Source organism: Lissotriton vulgaris, chromosome 3_1 (assembly GCF_964263255.1).
Source record: "Lissotriton vulgaris chromosome 3_1, aLisVul1.2, whole genome shotgun sequence".
NCBI lineage: Eukaryota > Metazoa > Chordata > Amphibia > Caudata > Salamandridae > Lissotriton > Lissotriton vulgaris.
Window position 1 is genome coordinate 1,107,192,999 of NC_141689.1, and position 24,717 is coordinate 1,107,217,715.

General features: G+C 48.7%; 1 protein-coding gene across 2 annotated transcripts in view; it reads left to right on the plus strand.

The window, feature by feature from the left end:
* Positions 1–24,717, plus strand: part of SLC9B2 (solute carrier family 9 member B2) — a 368,958-nt gene that overhangs the window by 160,080 nt on the left and 184,161 nt on the right. For both annotated transcript variants that reach the window (XM_086961576.1, XM_086961577.1), the window contains exons 4-5: positions 70–240; positions 3,227–3,369. In XM_086961576.1, the coding sequence (XP_086817702.1) occupies positions 70–240; positions 3,227–3,369 (314 nt within the window). The remainder of the gene's footprint in view (positions 1–69; positions 241–3,226; positions 3,370–24,717) is intronic.

Genomic DNA, 24,717 nt, shown 5'->3' on the forward strand with positions numbered 1-24,717 from the left:
CTAAACAATAAGAACCATTTCTTCACATATCTTGCTTAGATGTGTTTTTCTTTCTTTGTCTTATTTCAGTGGTCATGGTGGTGCTGGTGTGGGGAATCGTCTGGTCCATCACTGGCGCCGAATGTCTTCCCGGTGGGAACCTGTTTGGTGTGCTGTTTCTATTGCTGTGTGCAGTTATCGGTGGGAAATTGGTTGGTCTCATTAAATTGCCAACACTGCCATCCCTCCCTCCTCTTCTTGGTGAGGACACTTTTTAATAATAGTAATAATTAATACCAATAGCATTCATGCCCATTTATGTAGTGAAGGCTGCAAACTTAATTGCCTCCAGGCCTTTAAATAGCAGTTGTTATTATTACCTAGTTCAGTGGTACTCATTTTACTACTCTCAACATGATGAAAAGCTGTGTCACCTCTTTTTATTTAATTTATATCTAGCTCCCTGCAAGAAGAGTAGAGATGGGCCCAATGGCTCACATCACTCATCAACTAGAGGAAGAAATGAGTAGTCATATATAATAGGATGCAAACGCTAGTCTTACAGGGAGCAGTTGTATTTCCCCAGAGCACAACACACCCCTTTTGACTTTAAAAGCATGGACCTAGGGGCAACGTGCATGCTAGTTGTTGACATGCTGATGGACAACAGCAATTTTAGGGAGCTATATATGTATACCCATGGACAACACACGGAAATCAGACGCAATTTTTTTTCTAATGCATTTATTTGTCAGAATGTTTATTACAATACAGGAAATGTCTTTTTCTAAAAATTTCTGATTTAGTCATTTGTGTTACTGAATTATTTAGTAATTGCTGAAAAATATGCATTGATAATGTACATGTATAGACGCATTTATGCCCATGTATTACCAGTAGCGACTATTTTAGCTCCGTGCTTGAAGTCAAACAGGCTTATTTCGCATTTAGAAATAAACAAATGCTCTAAATATAAACAGACTATTTATTAGAAATAGCAGAGACCAAAACGGTAGAAGGCCTGTTTGGCTGTGCCACTGCCGGAATTGGTGTTGGCCCTGACACCCACTCAAAAATAGCCATGTCTAATGGCATCATATCTGTGCAAGGCTGCTGCGAGAACTATGGTGGTCTTCCAAAGAAAACCCTCGTAACATCCCTTACGTAAAGAGAAACAAGCATTGACATTGCCAATAGGTCTCACCTTTGGGACCTTATAAGTGTTTAGTAATGCAGCACAATATACTTGTGCTACAACATCAAGGGTTGCATGGCTGAACACTTATAAGGCCCCAAAGGCGAGACCTATTGGCTATGCCAGTGCTTGTTTTTTTTAGAAGTAGAAGCTATTTGTGCACGTTAGTGTATTTGTAGAAAGGAATCGTATTGTTATATTGTGTTTGTAATTTTTAGTGTGTGTCCACCGTGGTGTGTTGGGTACGGAGAAGCGGGTGTTTATGTTGAATTGGTATGCGGAGAAAGATAGTATGTGTTATGCATTTTTTCTGCTCTGGCTGAGAAGGTAGGCAAGCTGCGTGAATGTGTGTGTTTCCATGAAAAGGAGTGTGACGGCTAGCGAGTAGCAGCGTGTTGGAGAAGAAAGTGTGGCCACAGAGATGGATTGTGGCGTGTGCTTTAACTCCGTGTTTATAGAGAGAGGGTAAAAAGTGAAAAGGAGTGCTGCGAGGAGGTGCACAACTGGATGACCTGGAACCTAGGGATCTGTATTTCAGGAAAGAGAAAAAACGCCGCGAGGAGGGGCGCAAATGGAGGAGCTGTGACAGGGTGAGCTTTGTTCAGTGAAAATGAAGGAGCGTTGCGAGGAGGAGCGACACATCACAGAGCTGATGTTACTTGAGCCCTCGGTGCCTGAAGACGACGAGCCCCTGCATCCCAAGTGTTGGAGCATGCAGAGCCAAGGTTGAGGTTACTGAATGATAGACCCGTACTGGAATAAGGAGCGTGGCTAAGACTGGAGAGTGCACAGCAACTGTGCCACAGTGAGACGGGAGGCTGAAACGGCACCGCGAAGTAGAGAGGACTCCCTTCTCACCGCTAGTAGTGAGACAGAAATGGGAGGGAAGGAGTGACGCGGGGGAACCAGGGATCAGCAATGCAACAAGGCAATATTCGTTGGGCAGGACAGGCCCTGGATGCGCATTGCAACTGATAGCTTTGGCCTCCCGGCAGTAATAGTAACGCTGCGCGGCCGTGAAAGAGAAAGTAATCGCAATCACGATTGCTGTGAAAGCGAAAGTGATCGCGATGACGCGCTAAAGCACGCAAGGGATGCACGTGCAGCAGCGCGCGTGCTTGTGCTCATGAGCGTAAGCTGGTGGCCGCTTTGGTAGCACTTCTAAAAGCTGCTACTAAATGTCTCTCCGTGCAGGGCAGCGCATGCGCTCTGACTCAGCAAGACCTAAAACGCCCAGTGTATCAAGGACATTATTAAACTGAAAATGTACCCTTGGTTTAAGGGGTTCACTTTCAGTAAGCACATTTGTGAATGCTGTTGCACCATGCTATGGATGCCTGGTGGACCTGCTGATGTGTGCATTTTTCTTATGAAAGGGCTCTCTGCATGTCCCCAGGAGTTTTTCCTCCCTTCAAGGAACAGAATTTAAATTTTGGAGGTTCATCCACGGTTAGTGTGTCAGAAGTGGCTCCTTTGCCGCACTAGCAGTTTGACAGACAGATTGCCAAACTTTAAATCAGAATCAAAGTCTTCTACTCTTCAGTTACCTAACGTTCTTCTGATCCAAATTTAAGGCCCAGCCACGTTAATGCAAAACTCCCTCAACACAAAGTGCCCCACATCTCCTGCTTTTTTGTAAATATCTTAAGGTTGCTTGGCTCAGAAGGATCTAGTCAATGCATTCATTCAGCTGCCAAGTATGTTTAAAAGGGATACCTCCATCAACACCTTGTGGCACATACCACGCCCCACCTGTATGACATCAGGGGCAGGAAAAGCTCAGAAGAGGTGACATTTAAAGGAACACGCTCTGCCTCAAATTCCAAGTTTCCCCTGTATTATGATTCAAGCGTCTGTAATTGTGTACAAACTACTATGATACAGTTCCTGTAATAGGTTGCCTATTTGTCTGTGTATCGATCATTTCTTCCATATAAGCGTTTCCACATTATTATTTCCCTTGTGTGGCCTGAGTAAATGTACTGTTTTTCTGATCTATTTCTGTTTCCAAATGTTTCCTGGAGACCATTCCCTGTTGTTTTTTATTCCTAGGCATGTTACTTGCTGGCTTTCTTATTCGTAATATTCCTGGTGTCAGTGATCAAGTCCAGATCAAACATAAGTGGTCTTCATCCTTGAGAAATATCGCGCTTGCTATCATCTTGACCAGAGCTGGACTTGGGCTTGATCCAAAGGTAGGCTCTGATAAATATGTCAGAGGCTTAATGTCATTGTTCTGTATTTATTTTGTGGAGCTCTAAGGTGTAGTTATGACTTATGGAGTTCTAGGGTGAAATTTTGACATATTTGAGCTGCTTCCTTTTTTGCAGAGTGATAAGAGCGCTCACGGGTGAAATTGAAAACAAGCAGATTATTTTAAAAATCTTGATTAAATTCCTTGAATGGAAAATCCTTTGTAAGCTTAATCCCATTAGAAATGTGGGAAAGAAAGGATAGTGACATAACTTTGCTAATGCTGTTTAGTTCAGAAGATTAGGCTGGGGTCTCCAACCTTTTGTTTAATAAGAGATACTTGTGTTAAAAGAAAATCATACAGAGCTACCAATATTATCAGAGTTTTAATACTGACCACATCAGACAAGATTGCGTGTTATGCCCACCTTATGCAAGGCTACATGCAAGTACTGTTCACCTCACTGCATCAGGAATGGTTCCCAGCAGTAATGTAAAAATGTTTTTCAACGTGGAATACGTCTACATTGGCAATACATTGGCCATAGTTAGAATGCTCCTGGCACCTAGTCAATATTAGTAATAAGTCTCCCCAAACATCAGCTCGTGAGTTCAGCAAATGCACACATTTCAGTTTTGGTATACTTATATTAATTCAACCAAACAAAAGCTTCTAATTTATTAGGCTGGGCTGTGCACAGGAGAGATACTTATGGGTGCTTAGAGAGCTACCTGTCGCTCACAACTTACAGCATTAGTCTTTCTTCATCCTTTCAGAAAGGACATTTCTGTGTTAGAACTGTGGGAATGAAGTTGAACTAATGGAAGCATTTGGACTAAGAGTTCCAGAGTTAATACACAGGATGTGTTTTACATCCCTACAGTGAAAATATTCTAGAGCAGGGATAAAGAAAATTGCTACAGATTTTGCATTAACAGTCTTATTATGGCCATAGATTCCTTCTTTGAGGGAGGTCCCTTAGGTAGAGTATCATTTAGGATAAAAATACTGCACAACAGGAAATCAGTTCCATGGTTGCCTTTTAGCTATTGCTTGTTCTGTCATTTTTATTTTTCAATGCGAACTTCCTCCACTCTGTATCAGAAGCAAGCTGTAGAATAGGACACATGAACAATTCAGTACCATTGTGAAAAGTCAATGTTTATGAACTTTTACAAAAGAAGGTGGTTTGTGAATTTGCTGAGAAAAATCAGTAGGCACTGCTTGGCTGCTTGCATCCTAAATGCTTTTTGTTTGTGAAATGCGATAATCTCTGAATTGGTCAGCAAGATAAAAGTGGACTGTTTTGTAGAATATTCCATGCACCAGGCATATGGCCTTGGAAATACATTTCTTTCATACCAGGAGCAATGAAAAGACTCAGGAGTTGGCGACATATGATTTAAAGTTCAAAGAGGAGTCTTACTGCAGCATTTTGATTGTGCTACCATTTGGAAACACAAAACACACAAGATGTTCAGACGTGAGTCCCATGCTCTCCACACCACTGGGGTCAAGCTATCCTGGCTGAAGACGGCTGATAGCCAGAAACCGGTCCTAGGATGCTTGATTCCGGTCCAGGAGACACATGGCTTGGCAGTTCGGGCTGGACTGTTCCCATGAGGCACATGGTCAAGTCTGATTTGCATATGGCCATGTCTGAACTGGGGTGGCGTGGAGTGCAAAAAAACGATGGATTTAGGCCCAGATCTCTGTACTGGGGTGAATGTATGACATTGTTCTGCATTCTGTCCATCAACTGTTGTTTTTGCATTTGTCACCCCGAGTGGGATGGGTATGCTCAGACGTGAGTCCCATGCTCTCCACGCCACTGGAGTCAAGCTATTCTGGCTGAAGATGGCTGATAGCCAGAAACCGGTCCTAGGATACTTGATTTCGGTCCCGGAAAGACATGGCTTGGCAGTTCGGGTTGAACTGTTCCCATGAGGCACAGGGTCAAGGCTGATTTGCATATGGCCATGTCTGAACTGTGGTGGTGTGGAGTGCAAAAAAACTATGGATTTAGGCCCAGATCTCTGTACTGGGGTGAATGTATGACATGGTTCTGCATTCTGTTCATCAACTGTTGTTTTTGCATTTGTTACCCCGAGTGGGATGGGTATGCTCAGACGTGAGTCCCATGCTCTCCACACCACTGGAGTCAAGCTATCCTGGCTGAAGACGGCTGATAGCCAGAAACCGGTCCTAGGATGCTTGATTCCGGTCTAGGAAACACATGGCTTGGCAGTTCGGGCTGGACTGTTCCCATGAGGCACAGGGTCAAGACGGATTTGCATACATTGTTTAGGCGTTTTCTTATACAATTATGATGTGATGTAGGTTACATGTCTTAACCCATGGCAACAGGAGAAATAAACTGGACTGCAGGTCATCTCAAATTAACAAATAGCTTGCATGCATGTCGCAAAGTCTGTCACATTCCAGCCCCCATACCCCAAGAACACCCCGCAGACTTTTCCATCCACCCAAGTCCCCTCCTCGACCTGCATTGGCGTTCAGGCACAGACACATAGTGAAACCATGGCATGAATAGTTAATTCTTGATATCCACTCCTAACCTACCCCCTCAGGAACAATGCATTGTCCACCTGCGTATCAGATTCTCTGCGTTTCTCTGCAATATACGCTCTATACGGACCCAGATGTCTGTAGGTCGTGAGGAACTAGGCATAAGGGACGCATACTCCTCGCAATTCACATTACAATACGCTAGACTGCAAAGCCACGCTTGTACTGTAGGTGCTTTTTTCGTGCCCCACATTAGTGCTACGTCTCGCTTGGCCAACAGGAACCCAAGTGCTTCGAATCTTCTAAATTTCTTGGCAAATTGACCAAATAACCCAACAGTGCGATTTCCGGGGTGAGGACCAGGGCCAACGAAAGCATGTCTCCAAGTGTGGCATGTACTTGCACCCAACAGTGTTGTAAGTCTGGGCAGGTCCAAGTTAGGTGCGCAAAATCTGCTTGTGGAGCAGAACATTTCCAGCACTGGTGTGGTCTGGAAGGGTCTATCCTATGGGACCAGGCCAGGGTGTTGTACATTCTGCAGAGAAATTTAAAATGTAACAATTTATGCCTACTGTTCAGGGACACCTCCCTCGTGACCCTGCAGCATCGTTCCCATTGGTCATCAGAAATAGGAACGCCCAAATCCTGCTCCCATGCCGTGCGAATTCTATCATCAGTGAAGGGGCGATCCATGACACATCGTTTATATATTTTGGAAATCAAATGCGTGCCAATTGAACTTTCAATAATTAGCATCAGTGGAGTGGCAGGTTCGGGGGCAACAGGATATGTGGGAAAGGCGGCCCGTAACATGGAATGAATATGTCTCAACACAAAGACATCCATGAAGGAGCAGTCTTGGAACCGAGCCTCCTCCGTCACCGAGAATACATGGTTTTCGGGAAAGAGGTCGACTAGCATATGAATTTGGAATTTCGCCAATGTACGTTGTATTAATGATGGGGAGCAATGGGGGGTTCGGGAGTGGTAATGCCGGGGACTATAATAGGTCCAACCCCAATAGTCACCGTAGCTTCTCCCATGCCCAGCTAGTGGTGGATACCGCCTAAATGTCTCGCGGGTCCTTCTGGATCCCTTTAGGTAAAACTGTGGACAGTGTCTGCGGAAGTACCAGATCTGCCTCCGGTTTCAAGTAAGGGATAGGGGCGTCTGGGTGGTACCATGCATATGAATAGCAGCACTGTATGTAAATGCATATCCGGGACCCCAAACCCGCCCCTCTCATACGGGAGAGTCAGAGTCTGCCAGTTCACCCCTGGTCTCTTGCCCCCCATACCAGTCTCAAAAGGAGTTGCGGCAGCTGCAAAAAGAATGACTGAGTGAGGGGAATGGGAATATTGTTAAAAAGATATAAAAATCTCGAGAGGACTACCATTTTGACAATGGCAACTCTACCCTCCATCGACAAAGGCAGGCGCAGCCACCTCTCAATTTGTGATTCCAAAGAGTTAATCGCACGGCCATAGTTTAACCTGATGATGGTAGCCGTATCCAAATGTATGTAAAGGCCAAGATATTTGACCGCGTCATGGCACAATTCCAACGGATACTCGCATTCCCAAGGAGCTGCGCTGCTTGTTAACGGAAAAATCACAGATTTATGCCAGTTAATACTTAGCCCGGAGAACCGGCCAAATCGAAGAATTTCCTTGATAATAGGCTCTAGGTTAAGTTGTGGGTATCGCACGTATACAATGGTATCATCAGCATACAGTGACACCAGTAGAGGGCCTGTTTGAAACTGCAGGCCGAAAGGTAAATGCTTCTCCTGAAAATGCCTCACCAAGGGGTCCAGCGCTAAAATGAAAAGTAATGGGGACAGGGGACAACCTTGACGTGTACCGCAAGTCAGGCGAAAAGGTTGGGATATTGTACCATTGAGGCGCAGTCTAGCTGAGGGTTCCGTGTACAGAAGGGCAGTAGAGCCAAAACACTCCAACATTCCAATATGGTGCATCACCGAAAAAAAAAAAGGTCCATTCTAGGGAATCAAAGGCCTTTTCGGCGTCCAGAAGCACCACAGCGGCCGGGATATTGGGGTCTGTCCTACTGTGAACAGGGTCTGTAAATTGAGCAAAATGGACCTGTGTGGGACGAACCCATATTGAGCTGGAGAAATAATATATTCCATCAATAAATCGGCTTGGATCTTAGCCAGCATGTGTTCTCTGGTCTTTATCCGAAATTCCTTCTGCTTTAACTGAAATCTATGAGCAGTGTCAGGCGAGGGATTCTGTGCATTCTCCCGCTCAAGGTCGAGAAGGTCTGTTTCCGCCTGCATCAAAAGTTCACTTTTTTGGCAATGTATCCCATCTTCAAAGATAGGGCCTGTCCCTTCAAAACCACCTTGTATGCTTCCCATATTGTCTGAGCAGACGTAACCGAGCCCACATTCTCGGCAAAATAATTCTGTTTGTGTGCGGAGTTCTTCTCTGATGTCTGGTATGTGTAGCAACCATGGGTTAAGAATGATAGTGGTGCGTACCTGCCTTTCCCAGTGTGTGTACTCTACCCAGACCGGGGAGTGGGACGATATGCCCCTCGGTAGAACCCAGGAATTAACATAGTTCTCTAACACAGACAAATGTGTGAGGAAATAGCCTATTCGTGATAAGCTGTGGTGCATGTTAGAGAAAAAAGTAAACAGTTTGGCCGTGGGTTGAAGCGCCCAACCCAGATCTACCAGTCCCATTGCCACCGTAAAGTCTGCCATTAGGGTATTAGATTTTGCCTTCGATCTCGGTGGCTGGCGGTCAATTGTGTCATCTAGCGTCATATTGTAGTCGCCTCCCATTATCAGTGTGCCCTCCTTTAGTCCTGTCAGCGTCCCACCTAGGTCCTCCAGAGCCTGTTTACCCAGAGCAGGCGGCAGAAAGTATATTGAGGTCTCTACCATCCCATTGGGCCTCCACACCTGCAAACCTCCCTTTTGAATCCGCCCATACTTTATGAACCACAAGGGGCACTGACCTCTTTACCAGGATTGCTGTTCCCTCGAACTGGAAGTATAATCTGCATGAACCAAGAGTTTGTATCCCCACCTCGTGAGGGCCTTCGTCTTCTGACCCACCAAGTGTGTTTGCTGTAGCAGTACCACATCAGGAGAGTGTTGTTTCAAATACTGTTGTACTATCCCCACCCTTAATCTTGTCCCCCATCCCATTGACATTCCACGTCAGCACAGAAAGCGTCCTATCTCTATCCTCCCCCATCCCAAATCACAAAAGACGCAACAATTAAGCAGATCAGTGAGGTCAGGTCAGAGGTCATCCTGTCCAATAGTAAGCGACCCAACTGCACATACAAACATTTTAACTGCAACCCTCTCCCCCCCAACCCCAGCCCCCCACCCCCTCCCTGCCCCCCTGCCCGTGGATTCAAAACTACCCACACCCCAACTTGGCAGAGTGCCTCTCCCTCCCGCCCCCCTGGAAAGCTGAAAACGCACTGGGTGATCCAGCCCCTCTCCCCGCATGTACCTATCACAATAACCTCGGAATATAGCCATCCGCTTACAAATAATTCCTACTCCCATTCAGATCACAACAATTGAGCTCCATCAGTCTAATGTGATGCAATACGTCCCCTCGTAATAGGAGGTCCCTTCACAATAGATATGTCCAACCCTCCCCCATTCCCCCTACTCCCCCTACTTGCGCTTTCAATTGGACATGAGCACTTCCTTCATGCCGCCCCGGTCATTCAGTCCTCCTTCTGCTGTTGGCCATCTTCCTCTGCTGGTCTGTTGGTAGCCATTACTTGCCGGAGTCCTCCATGCCGACCATGCCTATCTGCTCTGTCTTGTCGCTGGCCTCCCACCGTGCTCCAGTCCTCCATCCATTCCCACACGGCCTCTGGGGAGTTAAAGAATCACGACTTGCCGTCTGACTCCACCCTCAGCCTCGCTGGGTAGAGCATGGCGTATTTCACCTCCCGATCTCGTAGTTCCTTCTTCACCGCCTGAAACCTGCGACATTGAGCCTGAACCTTGGTCGTAAAGTCCAGAAAGAAAGCCACCTCATAGTTATCTATCTTCAGGGATGGAGTGGACCGTGCAGTCTGCAGAATAGCATCTCTGTCCCAGTAGTTGAACACCCTAGCAATAAGGGGTCTCAAGGCGCTCCCGGTTTTGGTCTACCCCCGGTACCCTGTAGGCCCTCTCAATAGAAAAATAGCTGGACAAAGTCTTATGTTTGTGATACTTCGTGATAAGATCTTCCAGATACAGGTCTGCCTCTGGCCCCTCCGTCCTCTCCGGGACACCAAAAATGTGAATGTTATTACGGCGGGCACAACCTTCGTAGTCGTCGGGTTGTGGCAACATCCTCTCCTGCTTCCTTTGCATTTCAAGCATTTGCGTTTGGAGTTCTGACGTATCTGACTGTAGGGCACCAGTGACTATTTTGTGCTCCCTAACCTTTTCGTCCATTTTTCAAACGTCTGCCCTAATTAACGAGACCTCCATAGTGACTGAGTCCACCGAGGCCCTAACCCCATTTATGGCCGCCATGACGTCATGTAGGGTGGGCTCTGGGCCTTGCTTGGGGTGCTGCCCCATCATCCTTTTCCGACTGCTCCACTCCAACAGACAATCTCCAAATTGAGGGCTCAGGGCACTTCCACACTGATAATCGTATGGCATCTGTAGGAATGACCCCCAACGTGTTTTGACCCTCTGGCGCTGAGTCTCTCATATTCCTGCTTCCGGGTACAAGCTACCTAGGTTGGAGTCCTCCACGGGCAGCAGCGTCCATCAGTATGGTTCAGTCGTATGTCAACGTTCCTGTGTAAGGATTCACCGCACACCGGTCAGGCCATGCAATCACCCCAGTCTCATGGGGGTCAGAAGATTTCCCACACGTCTCCAGCTACCGCAGCCTCAATCCAGCCCCGGCACAGGCGAGGGGCAGTATATCATACCTCCGTTGTTCCAGTGTAAGGTTGTCACACCCTTTACACCACTGTAGTCCCACCAGGAGAATCGGCAGCGTTCCCCTGCAACTGGCCTCTGAGGGGATACAAAGTCTGCAGGGACCACTTTGAGTAATTCAAGGCTACTCACGCTGCCACCACCTATTGCCAGATCTGGGAGAAGTGCATCACACCATCCAAGCGATGGCCGCTCAGTCCTCCCACAATTTCATCTGCTGCTGGGCCTCCACGGATCCCCTCCACAGTCTCAGGGTCCAACCACGCACCGCCGCATTCTCACTCAGCTCGCCCTGGCTTCTGCAGCACTCCCTCAGATGACTCTCCCTCATGGGTGACAGGCGGCAGATACAAACGGTCCACTGTGCAACATTCTCCCATACATCATCAGCCTTCACCTCACCTCCAGGTAGCAGAACGCCCTAGAGAGCCTCTGGGCCCCCTTCTCAGCACTAGCGCCCCGAGATCACCACCATCAGCACCTTTCTGTCAGCAGGTGTCCTCAGCCCCGCTCGCGAAATGCCGCAAGCCGGGCCTTAATTTTCGGGTCAGGCGGCGATCTGCAGGGAACACCAGGTTCCTCCTTCCACGAACCTTTGAATCAGACCAGCTACAGCAAAGGCAAGCAATCCTCACAAACGGGTCGTACTTCCGACGCAGCACCCGTCCACGGTTATGGCATGGGGCCCCGCAATACTTACACCTGGTCGCGAAGACCGCAGCAGCACGTCCCAGGCCCAGGCCCTGAAGCCGGGACCCCAGGTAGCCTCGCCTCCCGTTCGAGCACTTCACTCCTCAGTCCACGCCTCCTTTGGCGCTACTCACTCATCCCTCATAATTGGGACCTCGTAGCCAACCTCAGCACCTTTCCTGGTCTGACCTCCGTCGCATGTCAGAGCCTACAGGAACTCCGCTCAATGCCATAGAGCCGCCATTGGGGTTCGGGCGCTCGTCAGTAGGGACGACCCCGAGCCTTCCCACCATCTTCTAAGGGTCCAAATTTCTCCGGGGGGGTGGGTCGTGATGGGATCGCGTTCACAGCTGTGCCTTTTATTTGGTGTGGATGGCACAGGACAGGGCAGGATTATCAGCGGGAAGGCCGGAGTTTGGTCAGGCTGCGGACATTCTCCACGGTATCAAGCCACGCCCCCCCCATGCATCAACTATTTAAAACAGCTGTGAACATCAGCGAAGAAAACAGTAGCTGAGTGTGTCAACGATGTAATAAATGATTACATATATACATAACTGTGTGCATCAGTGAATTGCACTAGCCACTTAGCGCACTGAACAAAATAAAGCTGTGCACATCAACAAAATATGCATGATAAGAGAAAAGTTTAAGTTTAAACAGCTATGCACATCAGTGAAGTACTTAAAATGTTTACCATACTGACATAGACGAAAACTGTGCACATCAGTGAAGAACTGTGTGCGTTAAATCCTCCGAGCTAGTAACCATGGATACTTTCAAGCCATGAAGCAAATGAAGGCAACGTGGAGCGTACAACGTCACAGTCCGCTGTGACAACAGGCAGCGTTGGATTCTGACCATTTGATTTAATTAGTAAGCTTGTAAGGCGTACGAAAGCCTAAGGGCGTCTTGGCGCTACTGTTTGATGCGCTTCAGGTTATTGCAGAGGTGCTATTCTTGCTTAACAGGGATACCGCCATGTTTTGACTGCCTTTCTGAAAGCCAGAAGCGACAAGCTACTTTTTATTGCGATGGGTAGCAGGTTCCATACCTTACTGTCCTCCACAGAAAGCTTCTTCCTCCCCACCTAGCTTGCTTAAACCTGGGTACTTGAAGACTTTTTGCGTGAGTTGATCTTAGACTTCTTGCTGGGACGTACCATTTGAAGTGTGTTCTCAAGAACTGTGGTCCTGAGCCGTGAAGTGCCTTATATGCCAGACAGAGACTTAAACTCTATCCTTTTGTCTACTGGGAACCAATGAAGGGCCCTTAGTCTGTGGGAGACCGATTCAGATCTGGGAATGTCCAGCTATAGCCTTGCTGCTGCGTTCTGGAGACTTTGCAGTTTAGTTAGATATTGGGCTTGAATCCCTGCATATAAGGCGTTGCCGTAGTCCAATCTAGACAAGGCCAGTGCCGTGACCACTGTTTTACGTGAATCGAGGGGAATAAAAGGATATATTCTTCTGATCATTTTTAATATATACCAAATGGATGAGGACAGATTATTGATTTGGGCGTTAAAGGTCAGTTTCTCTTCGAATATGACTCTCAGATTTTTGACTTTGCATACTGGGATTGGGCAGTCGCCCAGACTGTCAGGCCACCATTTGGGGGACCAGAAATCCGCGTTGGAGCCCAGAAGCATAACCTCTGTTTTATCGCCGTACAGCTTTAAACAGTTAAGCTGCATCCATTGATTCACTTGCATCATGCAATCCCTGAAACGGTCTGCCGTTTCGTCTATGTTGCAAGATAATGACACCACTATTTGGGTGTCAGTGTACGAGACCAGCAAAAACCCACATTGCCTGATGATCGAGGCCAGGGGAGCAACATAAATGTTGAAAAGAGTAGGGCTCGAGGCCGAGCCCTGAGGCACTCCACACGGTGAACTAAAGGAATTGGATGCAAATTCTCCCAGAAGCACTGAAAAAGTTCTGTCCCTTAGAAAAGAAGACATCAGCGTAAGAGCAGAATCCTGGACCCCCAATTCTTCTAGACGAGTTAGGAGGATCTCATGGTTCATGGTGTCAAAGGCCGCCGATAGATCTAATAGGATCAGGGCGGCCTTCCCTCCTGCGTCCATGAACCCCTACAATCCTCAGCTGCCATGATCTGTTCCCTAAACCCATACTGTGATTGATCCATAAGATTTCTAGATGCTATGAAATCTGTCAGTTGTTTGTTAATCAGCTTCTCCAACACCTGAGCTGGGAAAGGGATTCTGGAAATTGGCCGATAGCTGCTGGGTTCCTTAGGGTCCAGATTCGATTTTTTAGAAGTTGGATGACTGATGCTGTTTTCCAGGCATCTGGGAAGAGTCCTGACTGGATTATCTATGTGAACACGCTGTATAGCTGTTCACTGAGTATCTCTGGGAACAAATGCATTATTTTAGGCAAACATGGGTCAGTTTGGTATCCAGATCTAATGATTTTCATTACCTGGCCTAGTCTGTTTTACTAAAGGGGCGTAAAGTAGAAACCAGTTTTAGGGTTTGGTATGCCCCAATCCGGATTAGGATAGTTAGGTAAGGTCTTGGTGTTATGGTTGATCTTAAATAGTTCGTACACCTTAGGGACTTTCACCACGAAAAACTGTCCTAGTGTATTGCAGAGTTCGATGCTACTGTTCAACTGATTCTCAACGGGGAGATTTGCTAGTTTTTTAACTGTCGTAAAGAGCTCCCTTCTGGAATTCTTAGCCTCATTGATTTTTCTAGTGAAGTAGTTTTGTTTTTCCCCTATTACCAATTTTTTATAATCTGTCAGAGTTCAGGCATAATCACTTTTCAAGTTTTGGTCGTAGTTCAATCTCCATTTTCTTTCTGCCCTTCTGCACCCTTGTTTTTGTGCCCTGAGTTTTTCTGTAAACCAGGGTTCTGATGGCTTTTTTCTTTTCGGAATAAAGCTTTTAGTTGGTGCTACCATATTTACCGCTGTCTTTATCCAGGAAGATACCCTCTCAACAGCCAGATTACTGTCCGGTGCTGGTTCAGGTTTAGTCCTAAGAAGTATTTCCTATAGTGTGGGGGCATTAATTTTGGCCCAGTCTTGGTAGGGGACTGGCTTCTGATTCTTGGAGAAAACTGACAGCCCTTGACTCACAGTAACGGAAAATAAAATGGCTTTATGGTCTGACCATGGAACAGGCATTATTTCAATGGTTTTCAGGTTAGGGTTAGAGGAAAAAATCCCATCAAGCATGTGCCCGGCCTCATGGGTGTCCTGTTTGACAATCTTGTTACGGAAAAAAACGGCCATAGCATCGATCAGTGCATCTGTAATATTGTCTGCTGATTTCTGTAGATGATAGAATCGTAAAGTCTGATCCTTGCAGTCTTGATTCGAAAATAGTTCTAAGAACAAGGGTACCCCATAAATAGAACCTGGGGTTAACATATATTATAAAGAAACAGTGGTTCAACAGTGGCCAAACAAGGTCCCATATGAAAAAAAGCAGAAGCGTTTAGTAAATTCACGCTAAGGAGCTAAATGCGTAGGGAATTTGCACAATGCTAATTTATTTATAGTTTTAACTTTTCATAGAAAACGTTTCAGGTGCTCACATAAGTGACAGTGTGCAGGAGGTGACATAAGTGACCAAAAGAACCCCACCCCTGAACCTCTTTCCTTTTCTTACAGCACGCCCCAATCCAGACAACCAAGTCCTGATGACGATCCAAACTAATGTGGATCGAAACGCCGTCGACCTAACAGCCTAAATAACAGGCGCACTCTTCCTTTGTGGCTCTACATTTAATTGAAAGAACTTTTGCCTACTGTGATATCACGTTGTCACATGCGCCTTTGAGCCACTCACTGTAAATTATGTGCACCTTATTCACAGTGCGCCGTCCACGCTGTTCACGTCGCCACCTTCACTTTGTACACTTTTATGCACCAGGTTTTATATGGTTGTCATCAATTCAATTTATGCAGTGCTGTCTCTAACAGTATAACATCCGACCATGAAACTAATGTTATAATATAAAGATGATTAACTATCTTTTGTCATACCAACGAGTATTCTCCTTCTTTCTTTACAAGTAATGCTATGTGCATGCATGTTTTAATTGTCTACATATCCTCGCCTCTCAGGACATTGTTTCTTTATTGCACAAAAGTGAAACAAGACATCACATAACAACAAGAAAGGTCCACATAAATATACAATAAAACAAGGGAATTTTCTTGTGTAAGTCGACGACGTTTCGATCTACATAAATTTAGATCATCATCAGGACCGAAAAGAGCTTCCTGAAATCAAAGATTGTTCCTGACTTGCATTCATGTTACGCAATAAACTTCATGGGTATTTACATAAACTGTCGGAATTTTGTCAAAAAACAATTGAAGGCTGCCGAGGTGTTCTACTTCCTGGAAGTAGAACACCTCGGTGTTGCGTACTGCGGACGCGAGACGCCTCAGGATTGAGACCCCGAAGTGCTGCCCCCGTCCAGGGAGATTAGTTTGTGGCAGCCCAGTCGGCTGTAGAGGGAGGACTATGGCCCCGGTGCAGCTTTAATTTGAATAACAAGTTACATTTGAGAAGTCGAGCTGCTCCTCTAAGAACACAGTGGATATACAGGGCAGCCTTCAATTGTTTTTTGACAAAATTCCGACAGTTTATGTAAATACTCCATTTGGTGATCCCACGCATGGTCAAACAAGCGATTGTGGGCTCAACCCCAGTCCTACCAGGCGGTCCTGGGAGTAGTCTTGCTGATCTGGAGACACACCAGCCCAGCCCTGTGGGTGACCAGATGAGAAAAATCAGATCACCAACAAGATTTTGATGGTAATCCATCTCTGGATCTTGGATCTCACCTACTTTTGCTGGTGGTTACATGCGTTGGATTGTCAAACTTTATTTAGGTTTAAAGTATTTTATTTAGAAAGGTACAGCTGCATAGTAAAACAAACACATAGATATGCAATGTCAGTGGCAGGAAGTGTTCCAGGATTGGAGTTCTTATGTCCCAGCCCTGGGGGCTGTCTCGGTATCCTGCTTCTTGCATGGAAACATGCAAACGAGGAGAAGGAGCATCTACGTACCATCCCGTACCTCTCCGTGAATAAACAATATTCCCCAACAACCCTCCCCTCCCCACCACCCGCCCTGCCCAGTGCTGCGTATTGTGGAAATAAACCTTTTACTTTGTAATCCATCCTGATCACAGTCTCACCCTTGGGGTCGTGCCCCCTCCCCTCCAGCGGGACAGTGCTGCACAACGGCGGCGTAAGCCTCAGTAGTCTTAGGTATCTAGGGCATGTAATTTCCTTGAACTCTGTGGCCAATAGCGAGTGAAAGGGCTGCCACAGCTCCTCAAAACCAGTAACATCTCCCGCTAACATGAGTGACAGCTTTTCCATCCCCAGAACATGCCACAACCTATGAAGCCAACCTGTGTGAGACGGAATGGTAGGTGTGCGCCAGTGTATCAGTATGTTTTGTACAGCCGAGCCAAGCATAATAGCAATCTGCCGTCCCCTCTTAGATTTCAGCGGGTACATTAAGCCATTAGGGAGACCCAGCAGAGTGTACGCTGGAAATCGAGGCAGTTCAATCTCAAAGCATGCATCAATGTCATCTATCACTTCCGACCAGTAGGTTTGCAGTACGGGGCAGTCCCAGAGGATGTGTGTTAGTGTACCAATCTGCCCACACTCGCGCCAGCACGTATCACTAAGGAGCCTGTTCATTTCACGCAATCGTTCCGGGGTGTAATACCAGTAGGTGGAAACCTTGGTAAAGGTTTCCGTGAGGCCCACGTGGTAAGCCGAATGCCTCGCTCCCAGTTCCTTATTCCAACGTTCCCGGCCAGGAATGTGGAAGTGGGAGGACGGGAGCTGGAGCATCTTATATAGGTCCGATATGAGCTTGGCGTCTGAGGTGCGGGTAATTAGCCACCTTTCATATGGCAGTAACTTCCTATCTGCTGAGTCTCTAACACTCGGCTGTAAGGCCCAGTGTCGAACCTGCCAGTACCTCATGCGTTCTGTTTCGGCCATCTGGTACTCCTCTCTAAAGTCCTGGAAGGAAATCACCCCCTCCGCAGCATACATGTGGAAAAGTGCCCTGCAGCCCCTTTCCCTCCAGTGTGAGAAGGCCCCTTGTTCCGTTCCTGGTGTGAAATCCGGATTGCCTATGATCGGTGTGAACGGCGAGGGAAACGAGGTGAGTTCAAAAGCGCGATTGGTAGTGTCCCACACTCTTAGCGGCACTCGTGTGATATAAGAAGCATAGAGATTCGGGGGGCGATGTGGCCTGCGAAGGAATGGAATTTCCTGTAAGGGGCGTCCGGCTATTGCTTGGTCTTGGAAGAGCCAGTGTTTATCGGATTCCCACCTACTCCACTCTACCAAGTAACGCAGTTGTGATGCTTGGAAGTATTTGCGGAGATCAGGGATTCCTAGTCCTCCGGCTTCTGGTGCTAAGGTTGTGAGGGCGCGACGCATTCGGGGCTTACGGCCCTGCCACACAAAGCGGGACACTTCGGTTTGCATCTGTTGAATCCAACCCTTGGGGGGCTGCAGAGGTAGTGCTCGGAATAAGTATAAGAGTTGGGGTAAAACGGTCATTTTGACCGCTGCTACCCTACCAAGCATGGAGATCATCCCTTTGTTCCATCTCCCAAGTTCCTCCCTCACCCTCAGACCCATCGCTTCATAGTTAACGGAAACCATGGCCTGCAATGTTGGGGCTAACGCAATCCCCAGGTATTGTACCCGATCACGTGACCAACGTAGGGGAAAGAGCCCCTGTAGGTCGCTTTTTACCGCCGACGACAGGGAAATGTCCAAGGCTGTGGACTTTTCAACATTCATTCGAAAGCTCGCCACTTTCTCGAAAGCTTTAAGTTCAGCCATACATGCAGGTAGGGCCTGTCCCGGGTTCTCCAATGTAAAGAGTACATCGTCCGCATAAAGGCTTATGGCATGGGTGTAACCGCCCATTCGCACCCCAGTCACTGCCACATTCTGCCGAACCCGTTGGGCGAAGGGCTCCATATAGAGCGCGAAGAGAAGGGGAGAAAGAGGACAGCCTTGTCTCGTTCCACGCTCGATATCAAATCGCCGGGAACCACAGCCATTCACTCGCACGGTTGCAGAGGGGAATTTATAGCAGTTAAACACCATGGTCCGGAAGTTCTCCCCTATTCCCAACCGCGCCATCACCCGTTCGAGGTAGGGCCAGTGCACCCGGTCAAACGCTTTCTCTGCGTCGACTGAGAGCAACATCCTCTCCCCCGGAATACGCGAAGCTTTTTCTAAGATGTGTATTATTCTCTTAGTGTTGTCCACAGTTTGGCGGCCCGGCACGAAGCCGGCCTGATCCGGTTCAATCAGGCCGGGAAGGTACTGAGCTAGTCTTGTTGCTAGGATCCCCGTGTAGATTTTCAAATCCACGTTTAGTAAGGAGATCGGCCTATATGAGCCGCATTGTTTCCTGTCTTTCCCAGGTTTAGGAATTACCGATACTGTTGCCTGTAGGAGGTCTGGAGAGGTGGCTCCTGGATCAGAAAAGGAGTTAAACAGTTTGGTCAGGATCGGAGCCAGTGTCGTGCTGAACGTTTTATAGAAGAGGGCGGTGTAACCGTCCGGGCCCGGGGCTTTCCCTAATTTGAGCTTAGAAATCGCTGCTACCACCTCCTCAATCCTAATTTCTCTCTCAAGATAGCTTGCCTGTTCGGGGGTCAAGGACGATAGGGTCACCGAATCAAGGTAATCATCTGGGTCTTCCATGTGTGCGGTCTCCGCCGCATACAGGTCAGCGTAAAATCGACGGAAGGTCTCAGCAATTTCTTCGTCGCCTGAAATCTCCTGACCCGCGTTTCCCGCCAATTCTTTCACCTGGCGACTCTGATGTGCTACTCTCAGTTTAGCTGCTAGGAGGCGGCCACAGCAATCCCCTCCCGTGTAATAGGCGTGTTTTAGGCGTAGCGCAGCATATTCAGCCCTATCCAAGTCCAATGAGGACAAGAGTTTCCTAGCCACTTTCAACTGCTTCCAAACTCTCGGAGCCCCAGTGCGACGGTGTACGTGTTCCAGCTCCCTGACCTTCTGTGTGAGCTCATCGCGTTTTATTTTCCTCTCGCGATTGTCCGCAGCGGAAATTGCTATGAACTCTCCCCGTATTACCGCCTTGAGGGCCCCCCATTGAGTCGATAGTGAAGTATCTGTGTTAGAGTTATGTAGTTGGAAATCTTTCACTGAGTCCATAATACTCTGCACTACTGCTTTTTTATGTAGGAGTGTATCTCGGAGTCGCCAGACTCCTCTGCGGGCAGAGCCCTGCGGGAGAAGAAAGGTCCCCGATACCGGTGCATGGTCCGAAAGAGAAATGACACCCATTTCTGAGGTGGTGGCCAAGTTACGGACCGGTCCAGAGACCAGTAGGTGATCTAGCCTGGCGTATGTCTTGTGTGCGTGTGAGTAATAGGAAAAGTCCCTGTCGGTGGGGTGGAGTTCGCGCCAGAGGTCGTGTAGGTCGGAATCAATTAGCTGCGCCTTCACCGCCTGCGAGAGTTCCCCAGTCTGCGGGTGTCGCTGCATTGATCTATCTTTAGAAGAGTCAAAGACCAGGTTAATGTCCCCTCCCAATATAATATGTATATCTGGTGATGCTGTGATATCCTCTAGTGCCTGGCGTAAAAATCTATCTTGTCGTTCATTCGGGCCATAAACAGTGCCTACCGTGAATACCAGGGTTCCCAGTTTAAATCTGTAGGCCAAGAGCCTCCCCTTTTGTTCTACAAATTTGTGCAGGACTTCCCCCTTGAATGCTTTGGACAAAAGAATGGCAACTCCAGCCGTTTTGGTTGTGTTGGAGGAAAAGAACTGCGTAGGGAAATGGCGGGACCTTAACCTGTGACAGTCGCTTGCCAATAAGTGAGTTTCCTGAAGTAAACAGATGTCTGCTTGGGAGTGTTCCAATAGTGAAAGTACAGCCCTCCTCTTCGTGGGATTGTTCAGCCCCTTAACATTCAGGGTGACTATCTTCAACTCTGCCATGGAGGGTCGGGACTACTTTGGCTATGCGTGTAGATTAGACTGCGTGGCATCTCAATGACTACCAAGAGGACATGTGTGTCTGGACCACTACTCGCAGATACTGTAAAAGCACTGGACAGGGAAGCCCCCAACTCTCCCCCTTCAACATGTCCCCTCTCCCCCCCCAGTCCCCAACTCCACAACTCCCCCCCCTCCTCTCTCCAAACTTGGTCCCCGAACTCCCCCTCCCCACCCATCCACAACAACCCCCCCCAAAACCTAGGATCAATAGTCCCAGTCCTGCCCATAACGGACAAGCCCGTGGTAAAGCACCTCAGTGGACGTTCTGCCACCAGTATCCTCCCCTCCGCCCCCCCACCCCCACCTTACCCCAAGCCAGCTTCAACAGTGATGCAGTGTCATTCTCCCCCCGGAGCCAGGTTACGCGGTCAGTGCAACTCCACCTTCTGCTGCCGTGTCCCTGGAAATCGTCTGAATGGCATCTGCCATCCCAGCTCTGATGGTGGGCGAGCCCTGTCTCCGTGATGCCGTCGATGTCCTGCGCCTCGAGACTCTCCGCCATCCCTCCTCGGTAGTGCGTCGCCTCCGTGGCGTGGAAGATTCCTCCTCTTCCGCGGTGATTCCCAACACTTCGCAGGTGTCCTGAAGGGACCTCAATTGGTGCGTTTCCCCATTCCATCTGAAAATGAGGCGGAAAGGGTGCCCCCAGGAGTAGGGCGTGTCGTGCTGCCGCAGGAAGTCCGTCGCTATCTTAAATGACTTGCGCTTTTGAAGGGTAATCGTGGAGAGGTCCTGATATAGGGCTACAGGGTGACCCCTGAAAGTTATCGATTGCTTTCTCCTCGCTTCGGCCATGATCCGTTCTTTCACCAGGAATTCGGGTAGGAAGGCTAGGATGTCTGGCGGGGGCCCCGTTGCTCGTCTCGGCGGACCCACCCTGTGAGCCCTGTCGATTCTAATAAGGAAGTCCTCTGATTCGCCTAGGATGTCCCGGAATAGCTCCTGCAGGTACTCGACTATGCCAGCATTCTCCTCTGAGGACGGCACCCCCCGTACCCGTATGTTGTTCCTCCGCGACCTATTCTCCAAATCCTCATTGTGCAGTTGAAGATCCAGGTGTTGATCTCTGAGGCGCAACACCTCCTGCTGCAAGTGCGAGATCTCCTCGTCCTGTCTCTGCGTGGAGCTTTCAACCGAGGCCACTCTTTCACCCAGGCCATCCACTTCCCGGCGTATTTCACGCACCTCCCCTGCTACTTCCTGCTTCAACGTTTGAAAGTCTTCCCTCAGTGTCCCAAAAAGGGTCTCTAGAAAGGACCTGGTGACCGGGGGTTCTCCATTGTTCACCACTTGAGAGCTGCCGGACGCCCCTGGCGATGTCTGGTTCCTGTCGCCCCTGCCTTGAGACTTGCCTAGCATCTCAGGGAGAGTGCGTCCCCCTTTTTATTGCCTTTCTGTCCGGCCATCGCGCCTGCTGGCCCGCTGTACGTGCTTGACTCGCCTCAATACCCAGCACCTCCTTCACAGGACCAGTCACTATGCCCCAGTACGCAGCACCGGGGCCACCAGCGTCCACCTCAGCCCCTCCGCACCGAGCGCGCGTCTCCACAGGGGCCCAAGCTGCAAACGGGCCGGGGAAGTCCCCAATACAGCTCCACTACTGTGCCCCCAGGTTGCAGTGGCGCAACAGTACTGTCTGCTCTCCACCGGGTAGGCCTCTCCGTGACCAGGCCAATGCTGCCGCTCCTCGGTCACCCCACGCCTGCAACGTGGATCGGCGATCTTCGCCGTTACCCCATCATCCGTTTGCTCATGGAAGGCCCCAAATGGCCACGGTCCGCGGCGCGGGTTCCCAGCAAGGCCCCTCTGCTGGACTGGGTGCCACCCTGGGCTCCAGCTGCCTCCTGCGTGCCTCACTTCGCCCCCATGCAGTCCGCGGGGTCAATTGCTGCCACACCTGGGCCCCCAGCACGTCTCCGCACCCCACCTGCTGCCTCCTCACCTTTTCCGAGTAGCCTGGGGGGGGGGGGTGGGGGGGGGGGGGGGGCGCCCGCTCCGTCTCCGTCTCCTCCTGATCTGCAGCTATCCCGGCCTCCCTGGGACCGTGCGCGCTGCTATGGGCACTGTAGCTGGGGGTCACAGGCGCAGCTCGGTGGGCTGCGGGCACCGCCGCCGCGCTGGGTTCTTCCCTGCCACCGGAGCTGCTCCTCCAATGGTCCGTTCACTGCCGCCTTCCGTCTAGGCCGCAGCCGCGGCCTCAATTGGTCGAGGGGCGGGCTCAGGGGCAGGCAGGCACCAGGGTTGGCGCTGTCCTCGGGGCTCCGCTCCTCCCACACCGGGTTCCGGCGCTCGCCTCCGCCGGGTCACCGACCCCACTTGTACCGGTTCCCAGCCCGGACCTCAGGACCGCCAGGCGCCCCGACAACAGCAGCTCCGGCCCGCTCCACTGCAGCAACGGCAAGTCCGGACCCCAGACCAGCGGTGACCGGAAGCACCCCCAGGCAGCTCCGCTTCCCCAGGTAGGCAAGGGGGGAGAAAATGCTCAGTTCGAGGGGCTTCGGGCCTGGCCGGGAGCGGGAACTCGGGAAGGACACGTCCTTCTACTCCTCCATCTTGGCCACGCCCCCCCGTCAAACTTTATTTAAAGTCCATTCTGTTACCTAGTTATACATCTTGTAGACTCAATACAGTGTATGGTTCCTGAAACACATTTGTTTCTTATCAGACACCCAGGTTTTTGTGTATTTATATATTGTACATTAGGGGATAATAACCTGGGTAGGTCTATAAACTTCCCTTAGAACCTCCAACCCCCGTTTATGTTTTCTCATTGTGAGCAGCTGCTGGCTGCGGGTCTCTTTTGTATCAACTACACTTTATAGGTAGTTGTTCTAAATTACGTTGTTCGAATTAGTTTTCCTTTCAGCCGTTTTTCTGTTGAGTTCCCCGCCCCGGTTCTTTAACCTCTTGGCTGCTAATGACAAGGGTAACTCGTCATGCACTTTTCATTGATTTCAATGGAAATTAAATGAGCAGTAAAATATTGCCTTAGCAGTAAAGGTGTTAACTGTATTCGTCGGTTATAACACTATGGCGGAACGCCAAGGGCTTACATTTGATGACACAGTCTTTCAATCGATCTTAGCTAACATGCCAAGTATATTGGAGTCATTGCCAGGTCCATCGTCGGCTTCGCCAGATGTTTGGGCCAAAGTACTAACTTTAAAAAAGACTTATTCACGCACAGCCGTGCATGGAATCATCATGGCAGAATACATAAGAGCAAGTTGTGCCCCACCTGGTTTAATTGTCAGGAACGTGCCAAGACTTTTCTTGACAGACAAGGCTTTCCTCAAGGACTGGTCTCTAATAGCTTGGCGGTGCACCAGAGACTGGCTAATTCTTATCATCAGCACCGCCAAGAGGGTAGCAGATGCTATCCTAATAGAAATCCAGGTCCTTGAAGGACAGATAAGAACAACCATAGCTCCGGCACTTTTCAAAAAGCAATCGGAAGAATGCAATAAGAATAATAAAGAATTTAATGATTCTATTCTGCACACAAAAGTAGAAAAGTTCAAAAAAGACTTAGAAATTTTTTAAATGGAAGTAGTATATCCTTATACTAGTGAGTCTTACCAAGCACCCGAATTTAAGAGAAATGGAAGATTCTATGGCTCTAATTGTTCAGGATCAAGCAATGACTCGGGCAGTGACTCGGACACTGCGGGTCCCTCTTTCCATCCAGGTAGGGGACAAAGCCATCCTACATGTTTTCAATACCACAGAGGACAACAACATCAACAACCATGGTGGCCACCTAATCCATGGGGTCCGCCAGTGCCCTTCCAATACCCAATGCAACCCCCAGTTGGACCATTTTCGGGCTAACAAAATTTTAATAGCCCTCCTTTTTTAGAGTTTGGCCAGCGCAGAACGCGGGGCAAAAGAAGAAACAACACACAAACCCAGGTACAATGGGAGGATCAATCAGGACCACACACAGGGACACGGAGTCAGACGAGAGGGACCACTCGTCCGTGACCGTTGGTGACCAACCTAGTTTGGTGATCAACTTGAGTTCCAAAACACTTTCCATCTTAGAAGAAGTAGTCATGAACAAAGGCTTAGGATATGTCATCACTGACAAAGGTGA